The 23,507-nt window shown below is 38.2% G+C and overlaps 1 protein-coding gene across 4 annotated transcripts in view; it reads right to left on the reverse strand.

The window, feature by feature from the left end:
* Window positions 1-23,507, reverse strand: part of LOC130913171 (ATPase MORC2-like) — a 64,518-nt gene that overhangs the window by 38,744 nt on the left and 2,267 nt on the right. For 3 of the 4 annotated variants that reach the window (XM_057831542.1, XM_057831543.1, XM_057831541.1), the window contains exons 3-9: window positions 22,635-22,688; window positions 19,121-19,155; window positions 18,982-19,050; window positions 8,320-8,410; window positions 8,071-8,179; window positions 7,735-7,894; window positions 1,751-1,862 (exon numbers count right to left, since the gene is read on the reverse strand). In XM_057831542.1, coding sequence (XP_057687525.1) covers window positions 1,751-1,862; window positions 7,735-7,894; window positions 8,071-8,179; window positions 8,320-8,410; window positions 18,982-19,050; window positions 19,121-19,155; window positions 22,635-22,688 — 630 coding nt within the window. Of the gene's footprint in view, window positions 1-1,556; window positions 1,631-1,750; window positions 1,863-7,734; window positions 7,895-8,070; window positions 8,180-8,319; window positions 8,411-18,981; window positions 19,051-19,120; window positions 19,156-22,634; window positions 22,689-23,507 lie in introns of those variants that run through there. The other variant, XM_057831544.1, reaches the window with a different exon arrangement.

Genomic DNA, 23,507 nt, shown 5'->3' on the forward strand with positions numbered 1-23,507 from the left:
AAATGAATACTACATCACATTTGTAAAATATAAACACATAATAAATAATAGCCCATTTAAATAAAATAAATTAAATGAGCTAAAACACCTGTAATTAAATAATAAGATGAATACACAGATCCTGCTTACTAGAGGTGTGCAAAATTTCCGATTCTTAGATTATTCGCGATTCGGCCGTGGAAGATTCGAGAACGATTCACAAACATCCAAATTCCGATTATTGAAATATGCCAAGTAAAGCGGAAGTACAACACACTCAGCGCGCCGCACGGTCTTCGGAATGAGGAACGGAGCGAGAGTAGCTAAACATCATGCTTCTCATTACCCGGCCCCTCGGGTAATGCCAATGCTCAACTCACGGCTCTAGCTTAACTCATGCCACGAGATAAAAAAACAACAACACAACAACATACCTGACTGCTGCCGAAAAGCTGCTACAAAGTACATCCACATAATGTTACGGTAGATATCATTTATATAGGACTAGATTCATTATAGATTCAGTAGCCTTAGCAGCACATCTACAAAAAGCTAGATGCGGGCTTTGGTAAATGGCCGCCATCTTAAAGCAGTACACTTCCCTGCAAGGCTGTTGTAGCAAACCTTCCAAGCAAACCTAATTAACTTTTTATCTAAAATACTCCTAAATCGGTAAAATATTGACTTGAATCTATCTTTAAAATAGTTTTAAAACTTTCACATGTCGAAAGTAGACAAAAGGGAAATTATGGAATAACGGGAGCAATTTTAACAACTTTAACGGTTGATTCACAACATTAAATTAATTGAATGTAGTTTAAAGCTGCTGATACAGAATGGGGACTGGAGTTTATTATTTGCTGTTATTTTTGTATATTTGTTTACTGCTATATGTTAACTTGATACTGAAATAGTAGTTTGGTTTAGACTGAGTATTTTTGAACAATTTTGGAACTAATGTACAAAACATAAAAAAATAAATAAATAAATTAAAAAAAAAAAAAAGGGGGGGGGGGGTGCATCAATAATCGTTTTATAATCGAATCGGAGCCTCTGAATCGTAATCGAATCGTTAGGTGCCCAAAAATTCCCAGCTCTACTGCTTACACAATTAAATTTATTAATTTCTGTGTGGCGCTTTAACTTGAGAAAATCCACCAATAAAGCTTTTGAAGACCGTTCATAAGAAAAAAGATTCATTGAGGCATTTCATTTGTAAAATACATGTTCAAATCTTTGTCATTGGGATTGCTTTTCTCTATAGCACAGGACTTTTTTCTTCTTTCTTTCAGAAAGAAAGCTGACCAATACGCGGGGTCTGAAAGGACCATTTTTGTTGGATCTTTAAATACCCGCTACTTTTTCAGCAAAATTCTAGCTTTGTATAGGCTAATGTTCCTATTGTTGAACGCACAAAGGTGTGTAATAAACAACAAGCACATTTATATTTTGCATTTTGTTTTCTTACTGTACCGAAAATGAACCGAACGGTGACCTCAAAACCGAGGTACGTAGCGAACCAAGATTTTTGTGTACCTTTACACCCCTAACATTTATGAATCGATTTTTTAACTCACAAATTCATGCATCTCTTGGAAATGCGGGAAGAAGCCAGCCAGTTCTCGGAGAAAATGCCAAATTTATACAGAATAGCATGAACCTGGACACGATCCTACAACCTTCTACGTTTGAGGCAGTCATAAAAGCCATATGCACCGCTGCACTGCTTTTCTAATAAGATTACCGTAAACTACAATGACACTGGACTCACACTCCTTCAGCAACCATTCCAGCCATCAGTATGTCCTGGTGATCCGTCTCCACGTCCAACTCTGGTTCTCTGTTGTCCATTAACTTCAGATTATAGATAATCACCAGGGTACCTTGATACATAACACAAAAGTTACAATCACAAAATCATGCACACATCTTGGTTAATGACAAACTATTACTAGGTTAATACCACAGGTCTTAATGCACAAATCCGATTTTTTTGTGTTTTTTCGCCGCAAGTGTGGCATTAACTTGACGGTCTAAACGGGACAAGTGGCATAAAAGTGGACAATTTCAAATCAGATCCAGGTCACTTTCGTAAGTGGTTAAAACACGATCTGGGCCAAATTTTCCCAGAATGTGGCTGCATGCCGCCTTCACAATGTGAATTATTTTTAGACAAGAATAACATAGAAAAATGCTTGTCTATATTAAATGCTTCACTGAGTGAGTCCAGTCAAATCCGCTCACTGTTGAAAACAGCCGCGCACACATACACAATGAGTTGCCACAGCAGACTAATGTTTAACAAGCTAGACCAGGGGTGTCCAAACTTTTTGCAAAGGGCGCCAGATTTGGTGCGGTAAAAATTTGGGGGCCAACCTTGGCTGACGTCCTTTATGTAGAACAATATATTTAAGCAAATTATAGCAACCCGTTTTGTGTGTCACATTTGCTTTATATAGGGCTGCAGCTATCGAATATTTTAGTAGTCGATTAATCGATGGACTAGTTTGTTCGAATAATCGAGTAATCGGATAAGGAACATGAAAAATTAAAACACCTGAGCTGAGCCTTAAACGATATCATTTTTTTGTTTTTAAATGGGGATCTGTGTACAACAAAAGAACAATTGGTTAACTTGGATAGAAAAAGTCTGCTAGCTTAAATGCTATAAAATGCTAGTTCTTTTTTTTTTTTTTTTTTAACAATGCTCTTAACAAGTGGTTCAGACACATATTCCCACAAAAAACGGCTAAATATACCTACAAACTAAATTAAGAATGCATTAAAAAACATTCGCTCAAACAAAAACTTTGCTTATGTTGGTCTTAACAGGGAGCAGTTGGATTCAGCCATGTGAAAAGAGGCAGACCAGAGGGCATTGTATCCACCCTCATCAGTAAAATTAAATGCAAACACTTTTAAAATCAACCATTACAATGCCACTTCAATTAAACGAATACTCGAAGCAACAAAATTTAGTTCGAATATTTTTTTCTAATCGAATACTCGAGTTAATTGATTAATCGTTGCAGCACCTTTAAAAAAAAAAAAAAAAAAATGATTAATAGTTTCAACAATTTTGCAACTAGCCTTTGTGGCGTTCTCCTTCGACTCTCGGGCTCTTGCGAAATACTGCTGCTGTAAAATTAAACTAGCTTCAAGTTGCTACAATTTCTCTGTACGCATCTTCCCTGTAATCTTGTTGTAGATGTCGGCGTGTCTTGTTTGGTAATATCGTCTCACGTTGAAATCTCTAAAAACAGCGACTGTCTCTTTGCAAATGAGGCAGACACAGTTGTTGCATATTTTAGTGAAGAAATAGTACAATTTTCTATCCTTGAAGGGTCGGCCGTCGCAGTCAACTTTCTTTTTTTTTTTTGTTGATTGTCGCCATTTTAGAAAATTGGGAGTAAAGGGTCACACGGGGTAATGTAGCTTAGAGTGCTGCTGCCTTTTAGTGGGTAAATGAGGAGCAGCATTTAGTGTGCAAGCTACATTGTATGCTGGTATCAGTACTGCTGACCAATTTATTAAGTCTGTGTGCGGGCCAGACGTTATTGATTTCATGACTGAGGCTGGGGGCCGGATTAAATTTGACCACGGGCCGCATTTGGCCCCCGGGCCGGACTTTGGACATGTCTGAGCTAGACGATGGTTGACACATTCGGCGTCCTTGAAGGTAGCGCTGCCAAGCTTCTCTAGCAAGATCAAAGCTTCAACACCTGTCAAACATCGTTAACTTTAACTCATTCACTCCCAGCCATTTTCACCGGAGCAAGGCCCTTCGCTCCCGGCCATTTTACTGGATTTTGACTGATTTTGCACGGCCCACAAAAAATTCTGTTCTATTGCTATATAAACATGGAACCCACCAAAAGAAAGATTAGACTCTCTTCTTTCAGCAGAAAAAAAAGTAAGTTCATACGTTATTTCATTCTTTAGAAATCAGCATTAGAAAATAGCTTAGTTTGAGCATTTTTCCAATTTCTGATGAAAAAACGGAGAAAATGAGCTTTTTGTAAACGCAAAAATTTCCAACATAATTTTGACTTTAACACGGCTATTTTTTGCTTCAGTGACATCCCAAACATCTGAATAATGTTTTCCTTTTACAAAATAACATGAACAACCAGCCAAATAGAGCTTTTCATAGCAAAGTAACAATTTATTCACACTTACCTAACTGAGAGATGACGTTTGGTGGCTGCGACAGCGGTTAAACTTTTCCCTCATTGCCGACTGTCTCGTAAAGATGGATTTTTTTTAAAGTCTTTTTTTGTGGTGACCACTGTCTCGTTCACCAGGGTAACTTATGTTCCTGGGGGGGAACTGGTTTGGTCGTGCGCGTTTCCGTGCAGGACCCTCGAGCGTGCGGTGGAAGTGAGCAGCAAGCTGCGGAGGGGCTCTGCTAGCTTCCCTAATAAAGTTGTACTGTTTGAATTGAGTTGTGGGCTCTCAACAAATGCGCTACTGCCCTCAAGTGGCCAGTTTTATTGCTTTAAAATGGGTTTTGAGGCTTGTTTTTTGTTTTGGCGATAGATCGAAAGCTCTAGATGCTTCTTGTACAAAAAAACGCAAAAGACGTATAAATACGTAATCGGGACACTGAAGCATTTGGAAATAGAACGTATTTATACGGTTCCGGGAGCAAATGAGTTAACAAGCAAAACTTGCAGTGCACTGCCGACCACGAAAAGCAGCTGGAGGGAGAGTGAGGCCGTACAAGCATGATGAGGAAAAAAAAACACAAAGTACATCTCCATCCTCTACTGATCCTTCAAAAGAAAGCGATTCGGATCATCCATAATGCGCCATTCAGATCACACACAAATGAGCTCCACATCAAATCAAAGCTTTTAAAATTTTATGATTTGATACACTTCAAAACTGTTCAAATGATGTACAAGGCCCACTCAAATTGTCTCCCGTCTAACCTACAAACTTGACTCCAAGTGAGGGAATTCAATTATGACTTGAGAGGGAGCACATAGTTCTAACTTTGCGATAAGTAAACAACCTTAAAATCATTTTCGGTTATTAACATTGACGCTCGCCTCTGAAATGCCATTGACCCAGCAATGTCCAGCATAAAATCACTGGCTGCCTTCAAAAGGACATACAAGGACAGCATTTTGAATCGCTACCATGAATAACCGCAAAACAATAACACTACAGGTACTGCCACACACACAGACACAACATAGTGTTCCCACAACAAATAAATGATAGGAATGTCAGGGACAAAGAAAAAGTCACAACATTGCATGCCCTAAAAATAAGCCCCGTAGTAAATGCAGAACATTAACTGTGCATGCCGCTAGCTGATCTGAACTGAAACAGCTGTATACAATGGAGTTGCTACTTTTTTGTTAGAATTTTTTTCAACAATGCGACCTATATCTAACCAACGCCCATGCCCGGCCAACACCTTCACGAAATAAGTTTTGGGAAGAAAATTCATGTGAAGAAAAAAAAAAAAAAAAAAAGACTCATATTATGCAATGTACAATGCCTATTCTACCATGTTTTCATTGTGCGTCCTTGGCTGCAGGGGACGGGTCTTGATAAGCATTTGCTTCTCCCGTCAGCCCTTGTCTTTCTTCATTTTTTTTCTTTCTTCGGGTTGATCATATCACATTTTGTAACTGTCAATGGTACCGATGATGATGACAATAAATAAATAAATCCTATCCTTTTCACCCGATTCCCATCCTCTGAAATATCTCACGTTCTCTCTCTCCCTAGTTTTAAATTGACTTTTTCAAATTGGCCGGTCAGATTAAAATAAAAAGGGAGAAAAAGATAAGCCAACATGGTCAAGAATCGGAGCAAATTCGGGGCACGCATGCATGACCCACACACATACAGTCAGTGCATGCGTTACATCAATCCGTATAAACTTTGACTATCAGAAATAAACAGGGATTATTTATGTCTTATTTGTAGAGGCGTGCGAAATTTCCGATTCCTAAATTATTTGCAATTCGGCCGTGGAAGATTCGAGAACGATCCACAAATATCTAAATTCCGATTATTGAATTATACCAGGTAAAGCGGAAGTAAAACACAGTCAGCGCGGTCTTTGGGACGCAATGAGGAACGGACCGAGAGTAAATATGTTCAACTCATGCCGCTAGACAAAAAAAACAAAACAATCACACCTGACTGCGGCTGACAGCCGCTACAAACAACGCCCAGTTGCTAGTTGCTACAAACATACGGCTACAGTAGATATCATATATACAGTGGGGAGAACTGCCAATGGGAAAACCCATTGGCAGTGTATCAAATACTTGTTCTCCCCACTGTATGTAGAACTAGACGCAAAATGACAGACGACGTCGGTGTTAGAACTTGTATTATTGAAAAGAGATGCGAAATGACTGACTTTCCAGCTTAAGTAAACAGCCGCCATCTTAAAGCAGTAGACCTCTCTAGAGGGCTCTGTTGTAGCGAACCTAATGAACTTTTTATCTAAAATAAAATAAATATAAATAAAATAATATAAATCGGCAAAATCTTGTCTTGAATCTATCTTTAAATGATGAAATAATTTTAAAACTTCAACAAAAGTAGACAGAAGGGAAATTATGGAATAACGGGAGCAATTTCAACAACTTTAACTGTTAATTCACAACATTAAATTAATTGAATGCAGTTTAAAGCTGCTGATACAGAATGGGGACTGGAGTTTTTTTATTTACTGTTATTTTTGTATATTTGTTTACTGCTATATATTAACTTGATACTGAAATAGTAGTTTGGTTTAGCCTGAGAGGATTTTTAAACAATTTTGGAACTAATGTACAAAACATTAAAATATATGGGGGGTGCATCAAAAATCGTTTTATATAATCGAATCGGAGCCTCTGAATCGTAATCGTAGTCGATCGCTAGGTGTCCAAAGATTCCCAGCTCTACTTATTTGTGTCTGCTTTTTGGAAATCAAAATATAATCACCCTAGAATGACATAGAGCCAGCATGTGTAGTAATTTGAAAGCAAAAAAAATCAGATATGACAACAATTTGAATTGTGCATTAAGACCTGCGGTCTGAACCTAGCCTATGTGGGTGATAAGGGACGGTAGATTTTATATCATCACGGGGGTGGGGGGTGGGGTGTCTTAAGGATAGGGGATACCCAGGACTTGAACTGTATCTATTCATCTTTGTTGCTTCATTTCTAATTGTGTATCATATTGCCTCTGTAAAGTCCTTTGAGACCTCTGTTGTGATTGAGGGCTATACAAATAAAATTGAATTGAATTGAATTGAATTTAAGCTTTCGGCTTGTGCGGCATACCTTACACATAGAGATCGCACCAAAAGCCAATCAGTGGGAAGAGTTCTCCCATATTTAAATTTGATACAATCGGACCAAAATAATGGGATTCTGCCTGTCTGCAGAGCTAGGTGTAAAAGACCAACTACAATATTTTGTAGAGGAAAAAAAAACATTCTGGGCATCAAAAAAACAAAAAGGGAACCTTCAATGAAGATCTCTGAAAATTGTCCGTGAGTTCAGCTCAAGTCTAAGCTAACATAGGAACAAATACGCTTCTACTTTCCTAGTGTCATTTTTGCATGGACGCACATAACATAAAAATATCAAATGTTTTAAACATCTACACGTACAATATACAGTGAAAAGAAATGTCTCTGAACAAACAACAACAAACTCGACAAAACATACTCGACATTTATCAGGCAGATGAAGGTTATTTTTACACACACAGATAGAAGCATTTACTAACCGCTTGCACTTTCTATTTTGCTGAACTGCTCCATCAACTCTTGTTCAGTTTTAAATGGTGAGTATTTAAATATCAGCTCTGTCTCAACGGCATACTTCTCTGGGTCAGACGTCACCGGCTGTTTAGTTTGCAAATTCCAGGACGGGAGAGGCACGATTACCTGGGGACACGAAATAATAAAGGATTCAAAATAAATTTAAAGGTCAGGGTGGGGAAAAAAAATCATACAAAATTAAAATGAAACTTCAGGAATTCAAATATAATGCAAATCCATACTACGGATATTCTGTTCAGATTTGAATCCCTGAAAAGTGAAATGAAATTCATAAGCCTGACCTCATCGAGACCTTCTTCTTCATGGAAAGTTCTTGATAAAAAAAGGCAAGTAAGACTGTTGCCCTTCTTTGTAAACAAGATGAAGTCTTTCCCAATTCGCATGGATCCCCTATCAATAGACACATACGTGGGAACCTTGTCAAGACATGAATAACGACAACATTTTGTTCTGTATACACTTGTGCGTACCACAATGACAAATATAGTCTACCTATCATGCACAGTTTCATCACTAAAGAAGGTTCTTACGATTTCAGTCCATTTCCGTATTGGCCTATTTGTGTGGAGTCAGGGGATCGTTTGCTTGACTTTCCAAATTGGATCACGTGGGTTGCCTCACCTAAAAAACAAACAAAAAAGAGGTTTCAACACAATAAGGAATGTGGAAACCTGCCTAGAAGAGGAATGTGCCGGTTACCGGTTTCATGGTTTAATGTGGTATGAAAACTTCACGGTTTCAAAACCACTAAAATTTTACGTCATACTGTATTACGGTATTAGCTATTGTTTATGTCCCAAAAATGCAGTGAGAAATCCGTGGCTTGGAGCAGCAGCGCTCATCTCTCCCCCTCCGGTTGTTGCTCTGTCCTGTGTCTGTCGGTGACACTACACCTGAGCTTTTTCCCCTCCCGAAAAAGACAAAGTCGCTAGTATGGGAGTACTTCGGCTACCGAATAGAAACAAAATGCCGCGGCTTAGAGGAGGAAGGACAGCAGAACCTGCAACCTGATTTCACATTTACACAACCATCATCTTTCACTCAACTCAAATTTTATGGTAAGTCAACGCTGTCATGAACGTAACCAGTGCTTAATTTGTAAATCATAAGGTGCCGGAACACAAAGTACATATGACAGCGCAGGAATGACGAGACGGTCACAGGTCCCGGAACACACGCAGAAAATTGTGCTGAAACAACACGCAAATGCACACTTGACATGCTGTGGGACTTACAAGCTTCAATTTCAGATAATATCTGTCGTATAAATGTTATGACAACAATTTACAATTATTTAGGCTATACTCTGCACAGCATGGGTAATTGCCTACATAACCACAGGTGGGGCTTAAAGTACACAGTCAGCAATTAGTTTCTCAACAGGTCTAACTTGTAAAAATCAGAAATCACAATAAATAACACAAATCTTCCATTATTTATTAAAATAACGGGTGGGTTTGAGGAATCTCTCTGATTGGTCAGTTGCCGTGTATTAATCGATATACCATGGCTAGATGATTAATACATGGCTAGGGCCTCATTCCCAAATGTATCACTGTGCCGTTATATTCGTGCCTTGAGTCTGTGGTTTACAAAATTATTTACCCTATCATATTTATGAACACATTTTAGGCTGATTTAACCCTTGTGCAGTATATTTTTTTTATACCTCTCGCAGTATTGGGGATGAAGTCTGGCGCCCTCTTGAGGGTGTGATAACTAAGTCATTTCTGAATATTTTTTTACTTGCGACATCTCAAAATGTTCACTAGCATCAGACCTATCCATACGTATATAGTTTTTATTTATTTATTTATTTTGGATGCCCTCTATGGACAATAAAAGCAATAGTGTGCTATGAACAAAACTAACAATGTTGTATGTAATATATAAAAACAAATCCAAGTAGGAATATTTGATATCAGGTCATTAGAGGCTTGAATATGTTCATAAATTATAACATCAAATTTTTTGGGGAACTCAAAATTTTTTTACAATGGCAATTTCAAAATTTTTACCCCTCTCGCAGTATTGGGGATGAAGTCTGGCGCCCTCTTGAGGGTGTGATAACTATGTCATTTCTAAATATTTTTTTACTTGCGACATCTCAAAATGTTCACTAGCATCAGACCTATCCATACGTATATAGTTTTTATTTATTTATTTATTTTGGATGCCCTCTATGGACAATAAAAGCAATAGTGTGCTATGAACAAAACTAACAATGTTGTATGTAATATATAAAAACAAATCCAAGTAGGAATATTTGATATCAGGTCATTAGAGGCTTGAATATGTTCATAAATTATAACATCAAATTTTTTGGGGAACTCAAAATTTTTTTACAATGGCAATTTCAAAATTTTTACCCCTCTCGCAGTATTGGGGATGAAGTCTGGCGCCCTCTTGAGGGTGTGATAACTAAGTCATTTCTAAATATTTTTTTACTTGCGACATCTCAAAATGTTCACTAGCATCAGACCTATCCATACGTATATAGTTTTTATTTATTTATTTATTTTGGATGCCCTCTATGGACAATAAAAGCAATAGTGTGCTATGAACAAAACTAACAATGTTGTATGTAATATATAAAAACACATCCAAGTAGGAACATTTGATATCAGATAATTAGAGGCTTGAATATGTTCATAAATTATAACATCAAATTTTTTTTGGAACTCAACATTTTTTTATAATGGCAATTTTAACATTTTTACCCCTCTCGCAGTATTGGGGATGAAGTCTGGCGCCCTCTTGAGGGTGTGATAACTAAGTCATTTCTGAATATTTTTTTACTTGCGACATCTCAAAATGTTCACTAGCATCAGACCTATCCATACGTATATAGTTTTTATTTATTTATTTATTTTGGATGCCCTCTATGGACAATAAAAGCAATAGTGTGCTATGAACAAAACTAACAATGTTGTATGTAATATATAAAAACAAATCCAAGTAGGAATATTTGATATCAGGTCATTAGAGGCTTGAATATGTTCATAAATTATAACATCAATTTTTTTGGGGAACTCAAAAATTTTTTACTATGGCAATTTCAAAATTTTTACCCCTCTCGCAGTATTGGGGATGAAGTCTGGCGCCCTCTTGAGGGTGTGATAACTAAGTCATTTCTAAATATTTTTTTACTTGCAACATCTCAAAATGTTCACTAGCATCAGACCTATCCATACGTGTATAGTTTTTATTTATTTATTTATTCTGAATGCCCTCTATGGACAATAAAAGCAATAGTGTGCTATGAACAAAACTAACGATGTTGTATGTAATATATAAAAACACATCCAAGTAGGAATATTTGATATCAGATAATTAGAGGCTTGAATATGTTCATAAGTTATAACATCAAATTTTTTTTGGAACTCAACATTTTTTTATAATGGCAATTTTAACATTTTTACCCCTCTCGCAGTATTGGGGATGAAGTCTGGCGCCCTCTTGAGGGTGTGATAACCAAGTCATTTCTAAATATTTTTTTACTTGCGACATCTCAAAATGTTCACTAGCATCAGACCTGTCCATACATATATAGTTTTAATTTATTTATTTATTCTGAATGCCCTCTATGGACAATAAAAGCAATAGTGTGCTATGAACAAAACTAACAATGTTGTATGTAATATATAAAAACAAATCCAAGTAGGAATATTTGATATCAGGTCATTAGAGCTTTGAATATGTTAATAAATTATAACATCAAAATTTATTTGAGGAACTCAACATTTTTTGACAATGGCAATTTCAAAATTTTTACCCCTCTCGCAGTATTGGGGATGAAGCCTTGCGCCCTCTTGAGGGTGTGTAACTAAGTCATTTCTGAATATTTTTTTACTTGTGACATCTGAAAATGAAATGGAAAATTTTTTACCCCTCTTGCAGTATTGGAGCCAAAAGTCACTCTTGGAAGTGTGACAACTAAGTCATTTCTGAATATTGTTTTTTTTTTACCTTCAACCACTAAAAATATTCACTGGCATCAGAATAACAGTCAACAAGTCACAACAACTAGAAGAATTTTGAATTAACAGAATCTATATAACTCAAACGCATAACAACAAACTACTGAACTAGAACAACAAACAACTCAACTAGAACAACAAACAACCAGTGAGCTTTTTTTTTTTTAAAAAAAAAAAAACAATTTGCACACTTTTTGGCCATGTTTTTGGCTAAAGAAAATGCCACATTTGCAGCTAATGTTTGATGCCCGTAGTCGGTTAATGCAAAGGCCACATTGCCCACATTTCTGGCTTTGTGGCGTGGCCACCACTGCAGGGTCCACCTGAGTAAAGAGGGTGAATGCATTGAAGAGAGACAGATCCAGCATATGATATGATATGGACATTGGCCATCGTAATGTCCTCCAGCAGCAAGAATATGTGGCAGATGCCTGCAAATAACACACACACACAAAAAAACACATCAGATGATGTCAGATGACCAGAGAGCTTTGATGCAAAGTTTTGAAAAAGACATAACATATGCTTACCTGGTCCAAGTGATCGACTGCCACTTTACACAGATCGTAGTCCAAAATAATCTTGGGCTTTTTTTTTTTTAGACAATCTGATGGATAATGTCGTCCGGGCAAAACAGATTGACAGTAGTCTCGGGGCTACTGATCCTGGCAATTGCAAAAAGCGTTGGGCCAGGCAATAGAATAGGGGGCAGGTTGAAGTGCCTCGAAACCTCATTTGTAGAGGACCACACAATTTCTTGGTTTTTGGCAAGCCATGGAGTGCTGACCTGATTCTGTTGTTGTTGCTCCTCTGCTGCTTCTGCTGTAACCTCCTCAAAATCCTAATCATCATCCTCTTCCTCCTCTCCTACAAGTGGCTCAAAATCTTCATCATAGTCTTGTGACACATCATCCTTTTCATCCATTGAGTATGTGGGACATTCCTCCTCCAACACCATTTTTCTTGCCTCCTCAAGAAAAAATATTCTCGCCATCTCTGCTCACCAGCAGTCACAGGGAGTAAAATGGCCTTTGAGCCGTTGGACCCCATATAAAGTTGTTTACAAACGTGACCATTCACTGAGCCAATGGGAGGAGGAAAAAGTAAAACATTCTACCAATAAGAGTTGAGATTCAATAAACAACTGCATTTTGAATTCTCAAAATGTGTCACATCAAACACCTTTTTGCGCCCTGCAGACAAGGTGCTTTGAAGTGCATTCAAAGCCGCCTTCTGCAGACCTCTGCACGCAAAAGTACAAGCACACACATACGCACACGCTCGGTGACGTGAGAGTGCGCGTGCATGTACAAACGCACACGATTTCTCCCACAGTCGCGTCATAAAGTCAAACGTCACAAAAGTCAACTCATACTGTCCCATTGAACACGCACAGTGCGCGCGCACACACACACATACCCACATACGCGCGTGCACACCCCCACCCTCACACGCGCGTGCACACACCCACTCACACACAAGTGTTCGTGAGTCCACACACTGGCCCGTTCGATCAAAGCTCAACATGAAAACTTGTTTTTTTGGTAGTAAGTAAATGCGTTTGACAATGAGGGATCAATCAAGAAAAATGATAAATAATAGTCTAGTGTCCCCTGCTGGATTTTTTGTTTTTAAGATATTCATCCAGGATCCGTTACAATCTCGTGTCAGTTGACACCCCGCTGAAGCCATAAATTGTGTAATCGTGGGAAATGCACTTTCACACACCAGGTGGCAGTGCATCAAAAAACATGAGAAATTGGGATTTATAATGGGAGTCAATGGGGACGAAAGTTGGCGTAATACTCTCTGCGTCACAAAAAAGTAGGCCTCCCACATATAATAATGACAATACCAATTTTGAAATTGTGGATGGTGCCATTTTGAAGGTAAACATGTTTTGACATTTTTTGACAATTTTCAGCCCTCTAGCTTATTTTTTGATATGCTTTATATATGATAATATGATGAGTAACAAAGCAAAACGCCAGGATTTGGCGCAATACTGCACAAGGGTTAAATGTGGTGGTCTGTTATATAATCGCAATAGTACACTTGATGCTGTCGTTTAACGTCATTGGTGGTACTCGAGTACAGCGTACACAGCACTCTCGTACCACTAATGACTGACGTTCAACAACAGCATTTCGTGAACTATTGCTTAAAAGATTGGCACGGTGGCCTATTAAGTATGATTACCATATTCCAAAACATTCCACACCGCGAGCATGTCCGGATTCTCCTCGCCTCTATGTTTCGGGTTTTACTGCGTGTATCAGTGGCAATTCTGTGTCCTTTGGCCACCCACTACCCCACGTACGGGACTGGATTGAATTTAGCCAGTGGAAGTCCAACAAGATTTTGGGAGAGTAAATATGGTATGGTGGATGTGAGCAGAGACGCACGGTTCGGAGTGCAAATCAAGTTCATTTGAGAAAATCCGCGCTCACATTCAGCACTTGCAATGGGAATACTGTTGACAGCCACATGTACAGTGCCCTCCATAATTATTGGCACCACTGGTTAAGATGTGTTTTTTAGCTTCTAATATTTTTTTTTTTTCAAATAATATGGGACCTTAATGGAAAAAAAAAGAGGAAAAATTCAACCTTCAATACAAGTGCATTTATTCAGTGGGGAAAAAATCTCACATAAAGAAATAATTATTTGACATCAAATAATGTGTGTCACAATTATTAGCACCCCTGGTGTTAATACTTTGCACAACCCCCTTTTGCCAACAAAACAGCACCTAATCCTCTCCTGTAATGTTTCACAAGCTTGATTTTGTGTCTGGTGAACCATTTCTGTGTAGATTTGGCCATATGTTTAGGGTCATTGTCTTGTCCAGTTTAAGCCTGGGACTGTGTGCTTTGGTCAGATGAGACCAAGATTGAGCTTTTTGGCAACAAACACTAAGTGGGTCTGGCGTGCCACAAAAGATGCGCATGCTGAAAAGCACCTCATACCCACTGTGAAATATGGGGTTGGGTCAGTGATGCTGTTTTGCTTCCAAAGGCCCTGGGAACCTTGTTAGGGTGCATGGCATCATGAATGCTTTGAAATACCAGGACATTTTAAATCAAAATCTGTTACCCTCTGCCCGAAAGCTGAAGATGGGTCGTCACTGGGTCTTTCAGCAAGACAATGACCCTAAACAAATGGCCAAATCTACATAGAAATGGTTCACCAGACACAAAATCAAGCTCCTACCATTGCCATCTCAGTCCCCAGACCTTGTTTTGTTGGCAAAAGGGGGTTGTACAAAGTATTAACACCAGGGGTGCTAATAATTGTGACACACATTATTTGATGTCAAATTACTATTTCTTTATGTGGGATTTTTCACCACTGAATGAATGCACTTGTATTGAAGGTTGGATTTTTCTCTTTTTTTTCCATTAAGGTCCGATATCATTTGAATTAAAAAAAATATATATATATATTAGAAGCTAAAAACACATCTTAACCAGGGGTGCCAATAATTATGGAGGGCACTGTATATCCAATTTTATCTGGCCACCAACCTCCTTGAGTGATTTGTTGGTCCAGCTTTTCAGTGTATCAACAAATCTCCGACTCTTTTAAATGGCGCTAATTTTTTTTTTATAAACAACATGTAATTCTTGGAATTTGTACTGTAAATGAATTTAAGAATATTATTTCATTTTACAGCGTAATGTCCGTAATTATGCACAGTCGATTTAAGAGACGCTGGGAGTGGAGAGCTGTGAGGCAGTATGAAGCGAGGGGGAGACTGGCGAGAGGCAAAAGTTAGCGGTCGAATGTGGCAGCAGTCCGCTGTTATTTTATCGTTTTCTTATTGTTGCCACAATAAAGTGGAGAAAGCCATCAAAGACTCTTCTTCTTCCCCCCATTCAGGGTTATTACAATACATTTAAAAAAAAAACTTTTTAATATTATTATTATTTTCTATACACGAGGGGTGCCGGATCTGCCAAAATCAGTCCCGGAACACAGGGAGGCCACAATCAAGAGGTGCCGGAACTTGTTCTGGCACGTTCCGGCTCAAATTAACCCCTGAACGTAACCCAGCAGCTACTACAGTAGTTCACTCCAGCCTGTTTAGTGTGTCTAGCGATAGTAAAACAAATACGATAGCGTAAGCTTTTTGACGAGACAGATAACATGGCTAGTTAGCATGCCAATATGGCTAACTAGTTTCCTCTCTACGCCTATTTTTGAAAAGTCTTCCGCCACTGTAAACATCTGTTCACAATCACATTTTCATAATACAGCCTGTGGTGTTTTTTTTTCTTCTCTCAGGTGACTTTGTGTTGAGAAAGGGTGTGGGTGTGTATAATGTGTAAATAAAGATACGAGTCATACACGCACTCTGTATCTTGCTCTCCAATAATATGTGTTTTACATTTATATGATCAAATTGATGATCAAATTGCAGTTCTATTTTTTTTTTGTTCTTGTGCTAATGTTGAGCTTTAGCAACTTTAGCTGTGGGTTTAGTCTGTAAGCTATAGAGCTGAAACGAATACTCAAGCAACTCGAGTTTAAAAACTGATCTGAGTAATTTTATTCACCTCGAGTAATCGTTTATTTTGACAGCTCTAAGCATCACGTTTTGCTCGGACTACTTTCAATGCGGGACAACGTGCTGATGTCACGTGCGTAGAGGAAGAAGCAAAAAAAAAAAACAAAACAAAAAAAACAAACTTACTGCAGCCGCCACAAACGACGCCGACGTTGCTAAATACTAGCCCGCACGATGCTACGTTGGTAGCAGGTAACGTCTGAAGAGTCTCATAGAGATCACATGTATGTTGAACTACATGCGCAATGACAGACTCGGCCGCGTCTGGGCAGCGTTAGTAAACAGCCGCCATCTTAAAGCAGTAGAGCGCTAAGCGCTAATAAATAAGATTAACCTTACTGTCACTAGCTCAAATAACGTTAGCCCTACGGAGGGCTAGGTTTCTATTAATTATGACCACTTTCGATGCGTGGCTAACGTGTCTTACATACAGACTTTAACATAACATAGCGTTGTGGAGTGATGAGGGTGTAAAATAAAAACTCAATCATGCTAACTATCAATTTTAGCTCAGTAGTCATTGCTGGATAAAACACCAAGTAGCACTGGTCCCTAATGTGCTCCAATACAGCCTGTATCATACATTTATTTTGAACACTGCAAAAACTCAAAATCCTATCAGGACTTACAGTTTAGACTAACTTAAAACTTAACTAGAACTTAAAAATGGCTTGAACATACAAATTCAATTGAAACACGTGGGAAAAAATCCTAACTTTTAAGTGATGAGTGTTATCAAGCGTAACGGCATTTTATATACACACACTCACATATATATATATATATATATATATTATATATATTAGAGCTGAAACGAGTACTCGAGCAACTCGAGTAACTCGAGTTTAAAAACTGATCCGAGTAATTTTATTCACCTCGAGTAATCGTTTATTTTGACAGCTCTAAGCATTACGTTTTGCTCGGACTACTTTCAATGCGGGACAACGCGCTGTCACGTGCGGAGAGGAAGAAGGGGAAAAAAAAAAAAAACTTACTGCAGCCAACAGCCGCCACAAACGACGCCAACGTTGCTAAATACTAGCCCGCACAATGTTACGTTGGTAACAGGTACCGTCTGATGCGTCTCATAGAGATCACATGTATGTTGAACTAGATGCAAAATGACAGACTCGACCGCGTCTGGGCAGCGTTAGTAAACATCCGCCATCTTAAAGCAGTAGAGCGCTAAGCGCTAATAAAGAGCGCTAAGCGCTAATAAATAAGATTAACGTTACTGTCGCTACTAGCTCAAATAACGTTAGCCCTACGGAGGGCTAGGTTTCTATTAATTATGACCACTTTCGATGCGTGGCTAACGTGTCTTACATACAGACTTTAACATAACATAGCGTTGTGGAGTGATGAGGGTGTAAAATAAAAACTCAATCATGCTAACTATCAATTTTAGCTCAGTAGTCATTGCTGGATTAAACACCAAGTAGCACTGGTCCCTAATGTGCTCCAATACAGCCTGTATCATACATTTATTTTGAACACTGCAAAAACTCAAAATCCTATCAGGACTTACAGTTTAGACTAACTTAAAACTTAACTAGAACTTAAAAATGGCTTGACACAAAGAGAAATTCAATTGAAACACGTGGGAAAAAATCCTAACTTTTAAGTGATGTGTGTTATCAAGCGTAACCCTTTTTAGGTAAGATTTTTTTTTTTTTTTTTTTAAGATCTAAAAGTTTTTTGAGTGAAAGCAGTGAATAAGTCTTTTTTTTAAATTCTAGTTACATCTGAGATGCAATTGTTGACTATTTTCAACAATATACATCGAAAATAAAGACATTGATTGACTGAAAATGGTTCAAGATTAGATGAAATGTCTTGTTTTCTCATGTATATTTATAATTGCTGTTCACCTAAAAATATATTTGTTTTATCCGATTACTCGATTAATCGATAGAATTTTCAGTCGATTACTCGATTACTAAAATATTCGATAGCCGCAGCCCTAATATGTATATATATATATATATACATATATATATATATATATATAATTCTTTTTTTTTAATAAGATCTAAAGGTTTTTTGAGTGAAAGCAGTGACAGTCTTTTTTTATTCTAGTTACATCTGAGATGCAATTGTTGGCTGTTTTCAACAATATACATCGAAAATAAAGACATTGATTGACTGAAAATGGTTCAAGATTAGATGAAATGTCTTATTTTCTCATGTATATTTATAATTGCTCTTCACCTAAAAATATATTTGTTTTATCCGATTCCTCGATTAATCGATAGAATTTTCAGTCGATTACTAAAATATTCGATAGCTGCAGCCCGAGTAAGTTATATTTCAATCTTATTTAAAATACTTCAGTTATTTATTTTTGTTATTTATCTATTTTAACATTATATTCATGTTGATGTTCCAAATTCGCAAATATGTTGTGAAAAATGAAAAAAATCCCATTGACTAAAAAAAAGTTTTTTTTTTTTAAACCCATACATCTCAAAATAACACATTTTTTAGCTATAATTACAATACCGTAATACTGTGAAACCGCAGTATATTTGCTAAAGGTTATCATACAGTCAAAACCTCAAACCGGCACATGCCTAGACTGGAACTGATCTCACATACACAACAATGTTTAACCTTCAAGGAAGGTCGTTGATGCTACTTACTTGGTTCCATTCCAATGCCATCATCAAGAAAACATAGCATGTAGCCGCCCCGTAGCTCTGACCTTTTCTCTGTTAACAAATTATGAAGTTAGGTTAGATGCAAAGTGCACACTTTACTGTATTGAATCAACACAATTACCTGTGTAAATGTCTATTCGTGTGGCATTGGCATCCCTGTGAAAGGAAAAGCCTTGTTTAATTAACAAACAGTGATCTTTAGGTCTTCATAATACAGGCAGTCCCCGGGTTACGAAATACCCGACTTACGTGATTGACTTAACAAAGCGTGTCTCGTTAGCCGTTTTTTCTCCAGTCATTTTCCCCCCATCTTTATTTCTTTTTGTCCGTCACCTCTCAGCATTGATAGTAAGTACAGTATATTAATTGTCATTTTTTATTCGGTCTAAGTAATCTAAATGGTTGATCTCCAGTTATTGTATGCATATCTGGTACTTCATTATACTAAAGTATATGTGCGGTCCGCTTTCCTTTGTTACACTCGGACTTGTTTGACATCACACCAGCAATATTTTCTGTTAGTTTCAAACGTAGCTTTCACGCTGGGGTGAACGCCAGTTAACATTTCAAGAAGGCAGAGAAACGGTAAATGGGGCGGGCTCGATGATGCCCCACCCCACCCCTGTTAACTCGGTATTAGCCCGCTAGCTTATTGAGCAGCATACGTTTTCACAGCTGGACCGGTGCCACTAATAGCTGCCGTTTTCCTTGTTGAATTCATTTGGACCTTATTTCCCTCGGTACTATTGTGCAGCCCTTTAGGTAAGTTTTTGTCAGCAAATATGTCTCTCTTCCAGTGGTTCTTAACCTGTGTTCGATTGAACCCCAGGGGTTCAGTGAATAAGTCTATGGGGTTTGGCGAAAGTAAAGAAATGCAGAGCCCTATTTTTGTACGCCGATTAAATCTAGGCAAAGTGGCTTTTTCGACAAGGTTTTGGACTGGTTTGAGTCCAATTTACCCCTCGTATTGTGTTGGGGTCAGAATTGACCCGTTTTCAGATTTTCGTACACAAAAATCATTTGTACTTTTGACATCCCAAACTTAAAAACGGGTCAATCTTGACCCGAAAACAATATACTGCAAAGGTTGGGTATTTTAACTGATTTGCTCCCAAAACGTATAAATACGATCTATTTTTGTTTCAGTGTCCCAAAGATGTATTTATACGTCTTTTACGTTTTTTTTCGCAAGCGACATCTCTAAGTTGTGATGGAACATAGCTCCAAAGCACAATGCCGAAAAACAATTTTAAAGCAATAAAAATGGCTACTGGAGGGGAGTAGCGCATTTGGTAAGACCCACAACCCGATTCAACGGAGCGAACAGCCGGGGTGCCGGGGGAAGGCGATCGAATGGACGTCCAGAATGCCAGGCGGCGGGCGACCGAGCGGAAGAACCGGGAGGACGCCCGGGATGCCAGGCGCTGGACGACCGAGCAGAACGACCGGGATCACCCGTGCGGCGGACGATGTCGTTGAGTCCGTGCTCAGCTGCTCGTGTCCCCCCACACCCTCCGGTGAACCGCGACTCAGCCGGAAACGAGCACAACCAAACCAGTTCCCCCCCTCAGGAACACAAGTTCCCCAGGCGAACTCCGCCACGAGGCAGTGGTCACCACAAAAGAAAGACTCAAAAAAATACCATCTTGATGAGAGGCGGCGATGAGGGAAAAGTTTACCCCGGCTGTCACGGCCACAACAGCGTCATCTCTCAGGTCAATAGTTAAAGTTATGTGTAAATATATTGTTACTTTGCTATCAAAAGCTGTATTTGTCTTGTTGTTTATGTTATTTTGTAGAATTAAAAACATTATTCAGATGTTTGGGATGTCACAAAGCAAAAAATAGCTGTGTTAAAGTCAAGTTATGTTTGAAATGCATGCTTTTACAAAACGTTCTATTTCTCTGTTATTTCATCAGAAATTGGAAAATTGCTCAAACTAAGCTATTTTCTAATGCTGATTTCTAAAGAATGGAAAAAGATATGAACTAACATTTTTTTTTCCTGCTGAAAGAAGAGTTTCATCTTTCTTTTGGTGGGTTCCATGTTTATATAGCAATAGAACAGAATTTTCTGTGGGCCTTGCAAAATAGGTCAAAATCCAGTAAAACGGCCGGGTTGCATCGGTGAAAATGGCTGGGAGTGAATGAGTTAAGGCCAAGTAAATTTACAGCTCAAATTTAATTCACCAGCAAAAAAATGTTTTTTTTAAACAAAAGACAAGGGTTACAGGCTTAATCTATTTCTTTTAATTGCTAGTCCTTGATCTGATGGGAGGAGGAACTGGTTTGCTCAGTGGAAGGTTGACGCACACTTGGTATTAGGGAATACAAAAGACCAATGGGCAACGTGGTCTCAAATTGTGACCTGTTTATAAAATAGGCTGTCAAAATAAGAAGAATTTTTAACGGGAACTTGGTAAATTAATAGCTTGCTAGCTTAGATATATCAGTTTTGAATTTGAAAAAAATTGCTTTATTATATAATTCCGAAGGGTTCGGTGAATCCACATGTAAAATGTTCGGTACCTTTAACAAGGTTAAGAACTAAGGATGCCCCGATCGATCGGGTCCGATCACATCATTTTATAAGTATCGGAATCGGCAAAAAAATATCGGACATGCCTGTTTTTTAAATATATATATATATTTTTTAATTAAATCGTTTTCTAATTGTATTTAACGTTACAGACAAAATGTCTTACACTAATCCAGAGTCTTTAGTTTTGGCTTAAAGTAGGGCTATCAAATTTATCACGTTAACGGCGGTAATTAATTTTTTTAAAATTAATCACGTTAAAATATTTAACGCAATCAACGCATGCGCTGCACGACCCACTCACGCATTGTCGCGCTCAATATATAATGGCGCTGTTTCACCTATACATAGAGCTAAAAGGCAGCGTAAGATGAGTAGAGTGAATTTTGGCAGCCTTTGGAGCCTTTTTTTAATTGGCTAAAGCCTAACAATCCCTATCTCAACAATTAGAAATATCGTGGGACGCAATGTGAGGAAGCACGGTAGTAGTTGATGTTTTTCTATGTTATTTCCCAACGCAAAGAAGATTAAGACTAAGATTAAGGTTATTCATTTTTTTCTTAATGCATTGCCAAAATGTATATGATCGGGAAAAATTATCGGGAATGATTGGAACTAAATCGGGAGCAAAAAAAAAAAAAAAAGCAATCGGATCGGGAAATATCGGGATCGGCAGATACTCAAACTAAAACGATCAAGATCGGATCGGGAGCAAAAAAAACATGATCGGAGCAACCCTATTAAGAACCACTGCTCTATGCATTTACTTTATAGCATTATTGTACGCTCTTTGTCATTGTTGTATTTTATTTCTTAACAGTGTGTTCATAGATAGACGGTGACAAATTAATAGAATATAATGCCGGTTGTAAGAAGAACTATGATGTGATCAGTGTTACCAGAGGGAAGTAATATCTTTCTATCTTATTTTTTACTCCATAAATATTATGCATAATACATGCTACATGTAGTATTTAAGGGTACCTAATGGGTGAATACCGATTTATGCAGAAATTTAGTTTATGTCGCCAGCGTAGGACTGGAACTTGTTCGTAACCCCGGGACTACCTGTAGATATAAAAATCAATACAAATACCTGGAATTGTCCACAAGCTCTGCCAAGGCTCCAAACAAGAACTCATGGGTTGTTCTAGAAAAAAAGACCACTTCAGTTATTCAATCAATCAAATGATCATTCAGAATGACTACACCAGGGGTCGGGAAGCTATGGCTTACGAGCCAGCTCTGGCTCTTTTGACGGTTGCATCTGGCTCGCAGACAAATCTTTAATTATTACTTAAAAACAAAAAAAAAAACAGGGGTCATTATACTCCTTTACACACTGCGCGAAACGGTGACGGTCACCGACGACTAGAAAGCCTGTTCGCAGTAATTTTAATGGGAAAGTGGCAAACATACATATTGTTGTGTCTACAGTGCCCCCCATAATTATTGGCACCACTTTAGCTTCTAATAATTTTCTAAAATTCAAATATTCAGTGGGGAAAAAATCCCACATAAAGAAATAATTATTTGACATCAAATAATGTGTGTCACAATTATGAGCACCCCTGGTATTAATACTTTGTACAACCCCCTTTTGCCAACAAAACAAGGTCTGGGGACTGAGATGGCCATGAGAGGAGCTTGATTTTGTGTCTGGTGAACCATTTCTGTGTAGATTTGGCCTTATGTTTAGGGTCATTGTCTTGCTGAAAGACCCAGTGACGACCCATCTTCAGCTTTCGGGCAGAGGGCAACAGATTTTGATTTAAAATGTCTTGGTATTTCAAAGCATTCATGATGCCATGCACCCTAACAAGGTTCCCATGGCCTTTGGAAGCGAAACAGCCCCACAGCATCACAGATCCACCCCCATACTTCACAGTGGGTATGAGGTGCTTTTCAGCATGTGCATCTTTTGTGGCACGCCAGACCCACTTAGTGTTTGTTGCCAAAAAGCTCAATC

Source organism: Corythoichthys intestinalis, chromosome 3 (assembly GCF_030265065.1).
Source record: "Corythoichthys intestinalis isolate RoL2023-P3 chromosome 3, ASM3026506v1, whole genome shotgun sequence".
In the NCBI taxonomy this organism is placed as follows: Eukaryota; Metazoa; Chordata; class Actinopteri; order Syngnathiformes; family Syngnathidae; genus Corythoichthys; species Corythoichthys intestinalis.